This window comes from Zonotrichia albicollis, chromosome 3 (assembly GCF_047830755.1).
Source record: "Zonotrichia albicollis isolate bZonAlb1 chromosome 3, bZonAlb1.hap1, whole genome shotgun sequence".
Classification (NCBI taxonomy): Eukaryota; Metazoa; Chordata; class Aves; order Passeriformes; family Passerellidae; genus Zonotrichia; species Zonotrichia albicollis.
Window position 1 is genome coordinate 82,814,082 of NC_133821.1, and position 15,194 is coordinate 82,829,275.

A 15,194-nucleotide genomic window follows, 5' to 3' on the forward strand; every position below is an offset into this window, starting at 1 on the left:
AGTAGCTCTTAAGGATGGAAGCAGAGCTTTTAAAGATGCACTGATGACAGCAATATCTCCCTAGCACTGGCTGTGTGGCTGGGCTACAGAAATTAAACTGTTGTTTTAAGAGATGAATGTACTGTAACATATTAAAAACCTAAGAGATATTGACAGGCCAGCATATAAGAGGAACAGAAAGAACAGTCCTGCAGTAAAACCTCATTCAAGGACTTGCTCATGGGTAGAGGAAAGAACTCATCTACCTTACAGTTCCCATCACCAGGCAATTCTGTGATGACACAGCGCTGTTTTTCTCTTCCCAAAACTAATGTGGGAGCCGCAAGAAAGAGAGTAATACAGTTAACTCATAGGAAAAATGTTACTACCCTGCATAAAAGACAAAAGAAGTCTAAGTTCCCTCTTGAGCAGACAGAATAATTCAATACTTAGACTCCTTAAACACCATCCAGCCAGGAGCCACCAGTCAGGGCGAGCTCCGGAGCACCATGCACAGACCAGAGCCACATGGCTCAGCAGTGGGGTAAAGTCCTCACTTTGCAGCAGATTTTAAAACACTCCCCACCTTGAGGGTAACGACACAGGCGTGGAGAAACCCATGAGTGCAGCGGGCCCACATCCCTGTGATGCATGCATTCCACCCCTTGACCAAACTGGGGTAGTTTGGTAGAGGTTGCAAAGGAAGTAAAGGTCTGATCCGTGTCCAGGCCAAGAACTTCTCTAGTGTGAACTTGTTCTCTGAAAAACCATGAAGGAAACAGTGACACAGTGAGCATCAATGCACATGAGCTTGGAACACTGATCGTGCGATTAACACGTGAATAGCTGGTGGCTTTTCCAAGACTCATTAATCAAGGAGCAAATAAATTTGTTGATACAAGAAGAGACATGCATACTTTTTCATCACATGCAATTGGACTATAACCCAACTGCTTAATTCCAGAAATTTGACAGCCTAAATGAGCCTTCTTGAGCTCTTCTGGCCAGGCAGCCTGGCTGCATGGTGGTGATCTTTCCTTGAGCTAGGACAACTCTCAAGAAGGCTCCTTGAGATAGCGAGACCTTTAACCAATGGCTGATATGTCAGGAACCTAAATTAATACTAATGAAACATTACTAATTCATGTAGCTACTCAATATTAATTATTATCAACTTATTATAGATCATTCCATTAGATATAATCCGTTGTCCAAGTCTGAAACCTTGATTGGATCTAACTGTACCAAGGCTCTATAATGAGTTTAGAATGCAAGCGGGTCCACTCTGAACTTTGTAACTCAACAGAAGACTCTTCCTCACTCTTTGTATTTCTTTCATTAGATATAGACTTTTGTCTGAAGACTCAGACTGGACCTGGCTGCACCTAAGTTCCACCATGTTGTACCTCATGACTCATCAGGAGAGTCTTCCTTACCATTTTCCATCTCCAGTTGCTGTGCAAAACATTCTGCCTTGATTCTAACTCAGTTTGCATTTGTGCCCTTCTTCCATGCAGTAATTAATAAGGTGAACCTCACCATCAAACTTACTTAACCTTTGTAAGCCACTGTTAAACTTTGTTAAATTCCACTGAACTTATTGAACTAATGAAACATATTGCTGCTTCTCTCTTGAGTGAGGTGCATTCCACATATTCACAGGAGTTCCAGACGAGCACAGCATCAGTACCTTTACCCAGCCCTGATCCTGGCTCCACGCAGTGCACAGCTTCTCACCACTCAGTTTGGGAGCTGATAAGAAGGCACATGTATGAGCATGTCCAGCTTCTTCCCAACACCAAAATCAACCCCAACTTTCCCGGACTGAGCCTTGGCTACTCTGATAAATAAGAAAGCTCAAATTCCCTGGCTTTGACAACGTAATGGAAGATAACTCCATACTGGGAAAGGGTCAGCTGCTTCTATCTCATCAACTTTTTCTAAGGCTCACATCCACATTACCTGCAGGTTTGTGAAGGAAAGAGAAGGAATGAGATTATGGAAAAGAACAGAGAAAGATGGGATAGAAAAGGGCTGTGAATTGATCACATGTGGTGTCTACTTCTTTCTCATGGCTGACTGCCCAGTACAACCACTGCTCTCACACCAGTGCTCCAGTCATTAGCTAGGAATGAATGCAGGACCATGAAATGACAAGAAGTGCTTCATAAATGCTACTTTGTATTCTGTCTTGGCAAATTGCACCAGCAGAGGCTCAGGTACTCACCCAGCTGCCTTCATTTCTCAGCGAGAACATCAGGGAACGGAGCTGAGGTATCGAACCAAGGTCCCGGCTGCGACACTTGCTGCTCCAGGACACCAGGGACATCAGCGCACGACACTGGGTTCGAGCACAGAAGCCCCACTTTAGCCTGAGCAGAACCTCCTCTACTAACACGGTCTGCATGCAGATCAACCCCAAATCAGAGCAAAGCTACGAATGCAAAATCATCTCACGACGGAGGAGAAAACGCGCGGCACGGGGAACAACGCGGCAGCTACAGAGAACATGCACTGCGCAACGCAAGAGGGCTCTCAGAGATCCTGCAGGCATCCCATGGCACGGGCACATAAATCCACTTCATCATAAGTGCTTTTTGTCAGAGGGCTTAAGGAAATATGGGCAGTAATGGAGTAAGTGCTTGTCAGACCAGAATCCCAAGGGTGCACAAAGGATGTTGCCCTTATGTACTGGCAAAGCTACTGAAGAAGAACCTAAAGGCTGACTTCTTGAAAACGAAACATTTATCTTGAATGCAAATGCTGGCCATTGCTAGGCTCAGAAGTCACTCCATATGGCATTTTCATGCCAAATTTCCCATGGAATTCTTTTAATTATCCAAACAGGACCCCAAATTTCATTCTGGATGAGGGCCTGAAGCATTAGAAAGAAAGAGAGGAATACTTAAGAAGCAAAATGCCCCAATCCCAGCAGCAAGTTACTGCACTTAAAGTTCCTTTTTCTTGTATTGGATGCCGACATTCTACATTCAAGCCCTCTGAACTCAGTATTTCAATTGCAGTACACAGTCCGTGGCAGGAAAGTGCATGTTCTCTGCCTACACAGCAGGCACATAAAAAGAAAGGGGGAAAAAAAAGAAAACCAATATAAGCCTGTGAGTGTTGAACAGTGCTGTGTGATATTAGTGATTTATTAACTTGGCTTGATCAATAAGGCTATCATCAAGGGCACATTTAGTTTGCACATATATTTCACTTTCTAACAAGCACTTTTGTGTGCTCACTTTAGTTTCCATAATCTGATCCAGGTTTCAGGAAGCTTTCTTTAAGGGAGAACAGAGAATTCTTTTTCTAAAAAAAGGATCAAAGTATACTCAGTCAACTCTCAAACAAAAGGACAGACAGTACTGTAGAAACAGCATGCTTACCTTTCACAGCAAAAAGAAAAATAAGCCTATAGGTTGGGGTTTATCACTGCCTTAAGTTCACCAACACCAATTAAGCTATTAAATTGTGGCTGAATTCGGATCACAGCAATTAAAAATTTCAACTTTCTTTGAGTGTCTTCCATCAGTAACATGCTAATTTAATGCATAATTTAAACTCTGCTGTCCTTTAATTCAGCATTTGTAAATAATTTAAAAAAGAACTAAAAATCCTTTTGCACTTACAAAGCTGACCCCCTCCCCCTTTTGCTACTGCAAAACAAAAAAGACTTTTCAAACAAGAATTTATTTAATTTTTTATATCTGAAAGTAAAAGCCATAAAAAAGATGAGAAACTGATTTACAAGATAAAACAATTAGCTCTGGGATATGTACATTAAGACTAATAAATTTCACATCATATTTTAAGAAGTGGAGGAGGAATCCCAGATATATTAGACTTTATTCAAATTCTATTGAAATGTTCAATTAAGAGCATCTTAGGAAGGTAAGTTATGCAGGCACTAAAATTAAGATGTGAAAAACAGCATTAGAGTGCTACTTCTCTCAGACACTATACACTTTAATAATCCATCACTTTTTCTACATCCAAGATAACATCTAAAATCTGGGTATTCTTGTAATTGCTCTGGTCTTGTTAATTTTTTTTTTTTTTTGTGTAGAGGAAACACAAATGTATTTCACAGTGAAAAACACTACAATAATATATTGCATTCCCTTTTAACCCAAAATCACAGATCTCAATGATTCTTATTAAAACCTTTTTTCCTCTGCTATAAAGACATTTTCCTCTGTGTGGACAGATGAAAATGCCCTTTTTAAGATTCACACAAGTTTGTGCAAAACCAGCTCGAACTCATCAATATCCCATTGGTTCCTAAAAGAAGCTAAACATTCCCCAAGCTCTTCTGACCAGACATGACTGGCAGATGCTTTTTGGGAATGAGGTCTCAAGACACAACCCTATTTCCATTCAGATTCAGAGCTTTATTAACATAGCAACTTCAGTGCAGGATCAGGCAGTGAGGTAGACATTTAATTTGATTTACAACAGACTGCTAATATATGGTTTTTCTAGAAAAACAGTCACTGTTTTGTTCAATTCTTCTGCTCTGCAGGTTTTACATCAAAGTGTTCCTGCTTGTTTTGTTTCTGTATCTCTGTACTACCAATAGGAAGCTGCCCAGTTCTCCTGTTTTCTTTCAGCAGAACGGATTCGTGGACTAGCATGACTGCCTTGGGTGCCTCAACCACCATCCTTCTAAAAGATTTATGGCAAACACATTGCATCCCAAGATATAAATCTACCAAATGGCTATTAGACATACTTTGCTGTCCACAGCCCCATGATTTAAAGCAAAACTGATAATGGTATAGCTTGGTCTAGCATTACTGGTACACCTGTCAGAATTGTGCTACATCGCCACACATTTTTTCCAGATACCTCATTCTCATTTTGGGTGTGAATTGGATGATCCTTTAGTATTACTTTGTTCACAGCAACTTGTGATGCTAAATACTCCTTTGTCATCCAAGGATAAATGGGTACCATCAAGATAAGGCTCTACTTACCTCTCCTTCATTGATATACATTCCTTTACTTTTTATTCTTTCAAGATTAAATTATTCTAAGCATCTAGTCCAATTTGAGCCATTGGACTAATTAAGAAGAGGAAATCCAGCAAGGATGCAAGTTTGGCCAAAGACTTTTCTGTTTTTGAAAACCCCCTGTTATGTATCTTTAAAAGAAAATTCATGTTACAAAAAGTATAAAACCTCACACTCTCTTTTCTCCCAGGAAGTTAACACAAAGTAAACCACCTCTAAAAATAATCTCCCACTCAAGAAATGTCAAGGTGACAGGGAGAGGGAGAGAAGGCTTATTGTGAGCACTAAATAACACAGGTTAGTTCTGTAAGCCATGAAGGGAAGGACAGACTAAAATTAAATGACCTTTGGTAGGGATACCTCACCTACAACAGCAAGTCGTTATCTGATCTTCCTAATTCTCCTCCTCCGCTGTTGCAGGTCATGGTCCATCAGAAGCTGCTATTCCTGCTAGGATGGGTTCAGGGCAGACAGTGCCCTTGTGTTCCCCCTGGATGGACTGCCAGGGAGGCCAGCCTGGGGTCATTGCAGGTAATACCCCTGAAGAGGCAGCCTGTCCCCTGCTGAACTGGCTGTGGCCTTCAGAAGAGCAAGGGGAGTTCTAGCGGTTCTTGTACAATCTTTGCCTCCAGAATACAAACTGAGCCTTGGTTTGTTGTAATAAAGCTTCAGTTAGAACACAAATCTATAAATATCTAACAGTGCAGATCAAAACGGCCAACTTTGGTCACAGCTATTGAGTGAGAGAAGAAGCAAAATGGGACCACACACCTACTCTGAAAAAAACCCCAACAGGTATGCTTTCCTCACAACAGGTGGAAATCAAAGTTATCTTTGTTGAGAATCCAAAATCTCCTTTCTGCCCATACCTTACCACAGTTTTTGGAGTCACTGTCAGCTTCAGTCACTGGCTGACTGGCTCTACCAGACTTTCCAGATGTTATTAGAATAAAGCACAGAGACATATCTTATTTTTTAGTGATGATTCTGTGCCAAATTCAAACATAGATCACATGTTGAGTTTCTTAAAATCACTGAGTTAACAAGAAAGTTGAGCCATTAAGCAAGATCTTCCACCAAACACGCCTGTCTCAGAAAGGGTCACAGAATTTCTGACATTTAGATGCTTTGAGAGGAGATATGAAGTTGGACTGAATGATAACTGTAGGTCCCTTCTGACTTAACTAATTCTATTCTATTCTATTCTATTCTATTCTATTCTATTCTATCCACAATTAAATAAGCATATGTACATAGATATATCTGTATCTCTTTCCCTTTCTACTCCTGAGCTGTGGATGCTATAAAAAAGTTCATCATCTTTTTTTAAAAGTAGTTCAAGCTTCATATACTGGGGAAGAAAAACAAGAGGTAAAAGCTAACAGACTCACTGAGGGCCTGCTTTTCTAATGCTGCATTTGATTAATTATATGATTTACTTTCAATGACTGCTTCAATCAATCCTGATCAAATTAACAAAGACAATGATCAGAAATACCAGACTAAAACACAATACAAATTATTTGGTTCCAGGGGATCCAATCAAAGGAAACAGGATTAAATTAACCAGTGATCGGATTAAGGAAAAGTTGCTGTATAAAGTCAGAAATGTATTAGTACTTCGGGCCATTTGCTGTGTCTGTAGGTTGCCATTTCCTGCTCTTTACCTGAACTTCTCAATACACTTTAAACAAAATTGAGTTTTCTAGGTATTACAAAGGTAATGTGGAAGAAATAAAATATAATAATAATAATAATAATGATAATAATAATAATAATAGTTATTGTTATTATTATATTACTACTATTTCACAGTAGCATAGTATATGGGGGTTTGCCACAGTAGGCATCCTCTAAAGAAAATATACACCTTCATACACCCTCCTTACCCAGGAGTCTGTACCTCAAGGAGTTTCCAGTCTATGTGCACTACACAGAGATCAAAACATGACAGAATATCAGGATACAATCAAAAAGACAGAAAAACCCATTTAATTCTACAACGTTAGTAAAGTACAAAGATGAAAAAGCTACTGTTCAACAAGGAGCATTAATGAAAGTTGCCAGTGATACAACTGAAAATGTAGTTCTTACCTAAAAATGAAAGTAAATACAAGTATCACAGGAGAAATACTTCTATTTGCTGTGTACTAAGCTGAACCTTGAGCAGCTGACAAGGTCCTATAGCACTGAACAGAGATTTACTTTCAAATGCCGTGGGCTCAGGCTGGTTCAACTGGACCAGTCAGTGCCGAGCTGCAAAGGGACTTTGTGTCCAATGTGAGGCAAAAGAAAGGCTGGGGACATCAGGAGCCAGCTCACTTGGAAGTAATTCAGAAAATATAAATGCTGAGTTACAGACTGAAACCAGACTCAATTCCTGCCCTCTTTTTCTGCAAAAAGATTCACTTAATAGATAAATGAGAGATGTAGAGAGGTAATCCCTAAGGACTGTTAATAAAGCTGCTTTAGAATGCTGGCACGCTGTGCTGCTTGTGAATCCTGGCCCCACATACTGCACGGGATGAGGAAGGACACTGGACTGGATGTGCTGCTCACATAGCAGCAGTCCTCAGCAGCACAGAGACAGAAGAAACCTACACTGCCACTGATCCCACTGTGCACATTAGGGGCCAAAGCAGAGGGTTCACTCATCTTTCAAAAATGGTAAGAAAAGGAGCAGTTGTAATCTGAACAAAAACAAAAGGCAAAGCAGGTGTAAGCAGGTCAGATCCTAACCAACAAATCCAAATATTTGTCTCTTACAAAAGTATTCAGGAACTGTACGGGAAGACTCCTTCACTGTTACCTGGTACAGTGCCACTTCCATCTCTAAGTATGTTCTGTTGGTAACTGCCAGCAGGCATCGCGCCCATCCAGTCACCTGAAAGGACCCAGGACTTTCCTTGCATGCAGGGAGCAGACCAAGCTGAGTGTTGTGGTAGCTGACCTAAGTGTGAGATGGTCTTTGTCCGAAATGAAACCACAGGAGACATGAGACAACAACTGCTGGTCAGCAAGGCAGATATTCACCCATGGGATCTGGTCTGTATGGCCACGGCCACGTGGCCTTTCCTTGCAGCTCACTATTTACACCAGGTATTTGTGCTGAAGGACTCTCCTTGCAAGACTGAACATTGGATGAACTGCTTTACTTCCTGAGCTCAAGAAAGTATTTAGGGAAACATCCATCTCTCCTTTCCCACAACTTAAGGGGCTCAATATTTTGTCTTTGTTTTCAGCTATGACAGTGAGTAAATTTTAAAGCATCAGCTCCTCTCAGCCAAAAGACATTTGCCACTATGATTAAGAATGTATTATCTTGTCTCTTCTGTCCCCTTAAAGAGTAACTTATTTTTATGTACTGCTTTTTCTCACGCTGTGCATTGCTACACTCTTTTTTCAATCTCATCACAATTTTTTTCAAGAGTATTTTCAGTTTCATTTTCTTACTTTATTTTCCTCGTGTCTCTGTCTCTCTCTTCACCATTTCTATCATGCTCTCTTCTAAGTGAAATCAGAACCCAATTATACTCCTGTTAGAACTGAACTTTCAAATCCATTATGTGCTAGTGGGCTCAAAATTAGGCAAATAAATTCCCTCAACCCTACAAATTAAATTGAATCTTTGCATATGTTCTTTTAAGAGCACAAAGATGTCAAGTATTCACCCAGCTGTCACAAAATATGATAAGCAGGCTCTTTGAATTCATATAGATTTTCTAAATCATTTGTCAGATTTAACCGAAATGCTAATGAATCCAAAAGTAAATTCTAATCTAGCCTAAATATCTGGTTATTATTTGTATTACAGTAATACAATAAAAAAACTTGGAATTATCAGTTGAGGATCAGGGCACAATCTCTATGCATTTCATACACAAAGACAAACATCATCATAAAACCTTCTCAAGTTTTATCTCATTATTTTACAAAAGCCTCCTCATAGCTATACTCAATTTTGTTTAAGAACAAAAGTACCAGCAGCTTGTAAGTATCACTACCTAATGTGTTGGCTGTTGAAACCTGGATCTTACATTTGGTAAAGCCAGCAATTGTCTCTCAAATGTAGAGTCTGAAGGAAAAAAGCTGTCATGCAGGTCAGGCTTTGCTCAGGCTTCATTCTGGTCAAAGCTCATGATGGAAAGGGAGCAGAGCCAGACCAGCCTCAGCAGAAGGATGGACACCTGCACAGAGCTGCTGATTCCAGTGGGTTGGACATTCCACAGTGCACCTGCACCTGCTCTGTGTGGGGCCAGCACTTCCCAAACGAGCAGGACTTGCTGTCCTGGCACCAAACACCTATACAGGACTTCTCTAGGGGCCAACCCAACACACTCAGGGAACCTGTGATGGGGTGAATGTATCCTGGGAGTTGTTCTCTCCATATATCCTGGCTGCTTGTCCAAAAACCTATTAGGGCACTGCTTTAAGCGGGAGGGCTGCAGATCCTGGCTGTCAGTGATAATCCACTGCCAAAATCAATATGGTTGGCAAGCTTGCTTCACAGATATTTACGATCAAAGAGCACATTTCCCAGGAATGTGTTGTCAGTCCCATTGTCTTGGCCCAGATTCAACTCCAGTAATTACATTCCAGCCCACCTAATATTCCCCTCTTCTTTGAGGAGCCCTCTCATCCAGTCCCACACTGTTTCACTGCATCATGGCCACATACAGCACCAAGCTGGACACATGGAAACAGCTTTCCCTGTTCACATTTTATACAGCAGGTGCTGCTTAAAAAAGCTTTGTGATTCCTAAAGAGGTGAAAAGTGTAAGATACTCTTGTTGCTGTTATTTAATTTTATTTTTTTTTTTTGCCTCTGGAACTAGTAGTCTAGAGACATATTTTAATTTCCTTCTTGTCATGAGTAAATTTTTACATTGCAATTATTTACCAAAGGTTGAACTAGGTAGGTCTCAAATTCGCTTTCTTTTTTTCTTTATTTCACTAATAAAAGTAAAATAGCTATAAAATGTGATTGTCTAAAGCTTTTCAATACCAAGCTTGAGGGAGTTCAAGCCCTTTCAGAACTAGCCAGGAGAGCTAACTCCACCGGCAAACTAAAAACCTGTCTTTCTCAGTGGAATAAAATTCCTGTTTACAGCTGTATAGGGCATAAAATGGAAGGCTTTAAACTTGTGACATTTCCATGTCTGGAAAAGCTGTCACACACCCAGCACAGCATCTTACCTTGAGCTGTAGGCCCAGGGACATCAGTAGCATTATCTGAACTGGAAGAGTACCAGAGGGAAAGAACGGTGTATCTAAAAACCTCCCCAAATCTTTTCTATATTCAGAAAACAGGCGTTTCCCCTATGGGAAGAGAGCTCTATTTCCAGCTGTATGCGCTTCCAATCTTGCTTCTCAAAAACATCTTGGTAGTGTTCAACTGACCAACTCCTTCCCATTAGAATTTTCCTGAGGAAGATCTCTGAATGCACAAAGTGAGAGAAAGCACTGGGGTTAAATGGTTTTTAAAAATATTTTCAAAACTAAACAACTGTTGGAAGCTGCTCTGAGCCAGAAACTGGTCAGTTCAATGCTGTAAACATGGTTTTGTGGACAAAGGAAGGTGTGCTACATATAAGTCATCATCAGTCGCCTTTGTCTGCATTCCCTGCACTCCTCTGCCTTCCCAAAGGGACCATTTGGAGTGTTTAAACAACTGCAGTTTTAAATAGACACCCTTAAGCATATTTTGCATTAAAATGTATAAAGAGTTCCAAACAAAACAAGCCCAGCAGAAAATAAAAACCAGAAAAGTATGCATCTGAGAAAGACTAATAAAGTATGAGCACATGAATGTATTCTGGAACATTTGCATGTGTCAGAGGGAGTGGAAAGGAGGTGAGCATGATGAGAAAACAAGAGATAAAACACAAAGTGACAGGAAAAAAGCACTGGTTTGGGAAAAAAAGAAGCAAGGAGGGAAAAGATTTTCTTGCAGATAGGCAAAACCTCTGTGTACAACATGGGGGGAATTTTTAAAGACTGAGCTTTCATCCACTAACATCAATAGGGTTATTATAACTAACTTGGCAAGATCTAGGGGCAGCAGCTAAACAGTGTAATACAGGTACCTAATTTTGGTGTCATGTCTACTTTTCTCTGTCGGCTCTGTTAGAAGCTGCAGTCTGGCAGCCCTGGATAACAAGTGGTCTAAATTACTCATCACTCTCCGGATGGTAGGAGCCATTGTAAACTCTCTGACTGTGCCCCTGTGTGCACTGTAGCAGAACCAGAGGGAAAAAGGGAAGAAAATGACAAAGAACATCACCCAGCTATATTACAAGAGAAGAAAGAAATTCAGGAACTCTATGAAGAGAATGATGACCTAAACCAAAGAAGATGGGATATTGGAAGTTAAATTATCTGTGCAGAGAAGCTGAATGTAAAAAGATTCAAAGGAAAATACAGTCTATGTAGCTGCAGCCTAGTGCATCTACAAGGAAAAAAGCCAACTCTGTCCCCCTGCAAAAAAACCTAGAATAAACTAAAGGGAGTACATAGGAAGGAGGCACATTTTTTTGTTTTGAAGTATCTAGTTCCTAATTTAATCTTAATCCACTCTGACATTTATCCTCATGGATAATTCAGTATACAAATTTAAGGCAGAAAAAGAATCTATAAAAATAATAAAATAAGAGCTGCTTGCAAGGACAGTATCAGCAAAAATTGCCCTTGGGTAAAAATAGTTTCTACTGCTTTGTGTCCCTTTCAGCTCCAGGCAATGTACCAAGATCCCAGGAACTACTTCTTTTCCCCTTGTGCAATCATTTGTGGCTCTCATCCAGTCTCTGATTATGCTAATTGTATTTGATGGAATTTGTATGTACTCTCCTTCGCTCTCGTCTCAGCTGAACATACACAAGATGCATTTTTAATTTTTAACTCTTCAAAAATAAATATATAACACAACTTTCTCCCCAAGGTTGTGTAAAAGTCAACGTTATTACTACTTCTAAACAGCAAATATACAGCCTTTATTACTAGCAAAACAAATAACCCCTTCTATATTAATATGTTGCAACAAAGCTTTTAGTTAGTGTGAGAGGAATGTCATAATGTAAGAGTTTGCATAACACAGTCTGATCATGTCACCTAGACACAATTCCGTTTGCATTAAATTAAATCCACAATCATAAGAAGTGCAACTTTAATATAAAGAAACAGGCAAGTTGGCTAGATCAAGAGCCTACATCATTCTGAGAGACACTCAAAACCAGAGAGACGGTGAGCTGTTGTAAAACCATTCCCAAGGGTTAGCGATAAAGCCCAGGACTTAAATTCCTGAATAAATTACTTCTTTTTTTCCCTTTAAAAAGCATCCTTTACCAAGTTGCTAAACATCAAAACCCACAGGATTTTGCTGAGACAAAACCAGATGACCTTAATGGCCTCAACTGTAGTTCCTTGACTGTCTTCAAGACCCCAAATGCAGCAGTGGCTGGGTTATTTCATACTTCATGGAGCTCCTCTGAACCTCTAAATCATTCTTTCATTTTACAAACTGGAAGCTAAAGAAAAATGTAAATGCAAGAGTAAAGGACTTCTTCCTCTTCTAAATCAAAATAGGATTGGGTTTCCAGTCTTTATTTAAGTGAATTTTAGTGTAAAATGCCCAGTGGGCTATCCTGTGCACCACAGCTCCACTTTTCCACAGCTAAAGCCTCCCCATACCCGAGTCCCTCCTCAGGGACAGGACACTGACCTCCCAGAGCACCTCAGTGTGGGACCATCCAGGCTGACCACCACAGCTGGCCCTGCCTCCTAGGGCCACACTTCTGGGGTAGGCAGGTGTCTTCTATAACACAGGGAAGCACTGCAGGGATTTCTGTAATTGCCAAGGCAGAGAGGGCTCTTGATTTCTGCCCAAGTCCAGAGAGATGGAGTAAGGGTGGCCAAACTTGAAGCCTGACAACCCAGAGGTACCTAAAGGCTCTTGAAAGTCAGACTTAGAGAGTTTGTTACCTCCAAAAATGGGACATGGAGGCACTGAAATATCAGCAGAAATGAGGCAGGAGATGCAAATTGTTGAGGGGGTTTGGGCACATTCACTTCTGCCTCCCAGCCCCAATATCTGTACATGCCCACAAGATCTGGTTGAAGTCTGAAGGAAGCAGGAGTCAGCCATCACCCTGCTCATACTAGAGCTTTGAGCAAATGTTTTTGTTATTGTCCAGGCATCTGATGCGCCTGTGCACATTACTGGTGTAAATATGAGTCCTGGAGGCTGGGTGCCCAGCCACTCACAGTTATGGACCCTCATAGGAGTAGTCAGCCCTCTGAGATGGGCTCCTTGAGCTGTCTGATAGGAGTGAGAGCTCTCTGCACGTCAGAATCTGCCATGTGAATCTCTCGTGGTGGAATTGGCTCTTTTCCTCAGTCTCTGTTTCTTCATTCTCCACCCTTGTACAATGAACTGACTGCCAACCACTTCTCTTGCAACGGTGGCTGCACTTCACTGGAAAAATGTATATAATTTATTTGGATTTCAGAATAAAAGTAACTCTATTAAACAAAAAAATAATAAAAAAAACAACCCCCAAAAAAACCAAACAGAAAGAGAATCTTCAGAACTCTTGCCATCCCTGACATACTCTTAGAACACAATACCACAGCAGCTAAAACACATAAATCATCCAAAATAACAGAAACACCTCTCCACCTCATGTCTGCTGTTACCTAAAGTGTTTGTGATTCTTTAGGCACAGTTGTTATATACATGCAAATTTTAATTAAGGGAAAACTTGGCTGAATACTAGATAAAATTATTTGTTGTATCATATATTTGAAGAGCAATGCATCATTCTAATAGATTATTCAATGGATATTTCCGAACTTCTATAGAAGAGTTTAGCTAATGCAAAAAAGAAAGATTAATTGAATAAATTATTTGATGGACAACAGCATTATTCATTAAATACATTATTCAACCAGTAGTATTCAAGCAGTACTGATTAATTAAAATGAGAGAGAGAATTGCTTTTAAGTACAACTCATTCAGATCCCAGTTTTGGCTCCATTAAAAAAAAGGTTTTGCAGAGCACTGTCTCAGTGAGAGTGTAGATGGTGCAGATTTTCTTTGTGCTGAAGGAGCCCATGCCCTGAATCACAGTGTCCTTGACCAAATTTATCTGCATGACTGTGGTAGGATTTGCACCTCTTAATGAATTGCCTGCCTATACTGGGGTTGGATTTGACCATCCTCAGCTGCGGAGGTATTTTAGCACACGGAATAGATTAAATGAGATTATTTAATTTGCAACCTGCAGAGAAGGTCCAGCTTGCTAACTGCTCCTGCTATGCTCTTCTTGGGAGCTTTCAGATATGAGAAAGAAGTAATCTGGCAGCCCCTTTGCTACTTGGTTTCCCAAGTGTTTTGCAAACACTCTTCCATCCCACGACTAAGACCTCCAATTACCTGATAAAGGCCCAGCAGTGTCCTTACCCAGCCTGGTGACATGCCATGCCTATGTCCCGTGGTGCTGCAGGACTGCAGAGCACTCCAAGCATCACCATCCCAAGCTGCTGTGTCACCAGCCATGTCCCCAGCACAGCCCATGCTGCTCTGCCCTGCCAATGGGCCCCACTGGGACAAGTCAGTGAAACCACCTGTGCTTCAGACACATCAGCTGCTGCTACATCAGCACAAGCATTTTAGCAAGTTCCATTCAGCAAGGAACAATGAAGAACATCAGGCCTTAAGAGCAAAAGGATGACAACAGACGAGTCCACCAGATCGTGGGAAAAGGCAAACACTGTAACTTTAGTCCCAAATAATTACCTCCTAGCAGCACCCAAAAATGGAAAAATTCTCATTCCCCACAGATGAGAATACCACCATCTAAATAAAACCAGCCTCATGATCGTGACAGAAGGCACATTTAACATAGTCTGCACATGACAAGGAATATATATCGTGCTAGGACTTTATAGACATAATAAACCGTTGTTAAGTGCCCACCAAATGCACCGTGGAGAAGGCAGTCATAAAAATTGGCAAATAAAGATCCTCTTAAAGTTTAGCAAGCTTCTAAAAATATTTTACTATTTAACCAAGTATCTCCCCTATTACAAGGGGTTTCTAGGACAATTTTCAGGGAACAAGGCTCAAAACAGTATGAGAAGAGTTAGGATCACACTGACTAAGTATTAACTGAAACAAGTTTGCTAGCTTAATTAACCCTACTA

The 15,194-nt window shown here is 40.6% G+C and overlaps 1 protein-coding gene across 4 annotated transcripts in view; it reads right to left on the reverse strand.

Moving 5' to 3' along the window:
- Positions 1-15,194, reverse strand: part of KLHL29 (kelch like family member 29) — a 388,622-nt gene that overhangs the window by 143,708 nt on the left and 229,720 nt on the right. For 2 of the 4 annotated variants that reach the window (XM_074538031.1, XM_014265655.3), the window contains exon 4: positions 2,207-2,320. The exons of the other annotated variants lie outside the window; for them this stretch is intronic. In XM_074538031.1, coding sequence (XP_074394132.1) covers positions 2,207-2,320 — 114 coding nt within the window. The remainder of the gene's footprint in view (positions 1-2,206; positions 2,321-15,194) is intronic. 4 annotated transcript variants of the gene reach the window in all.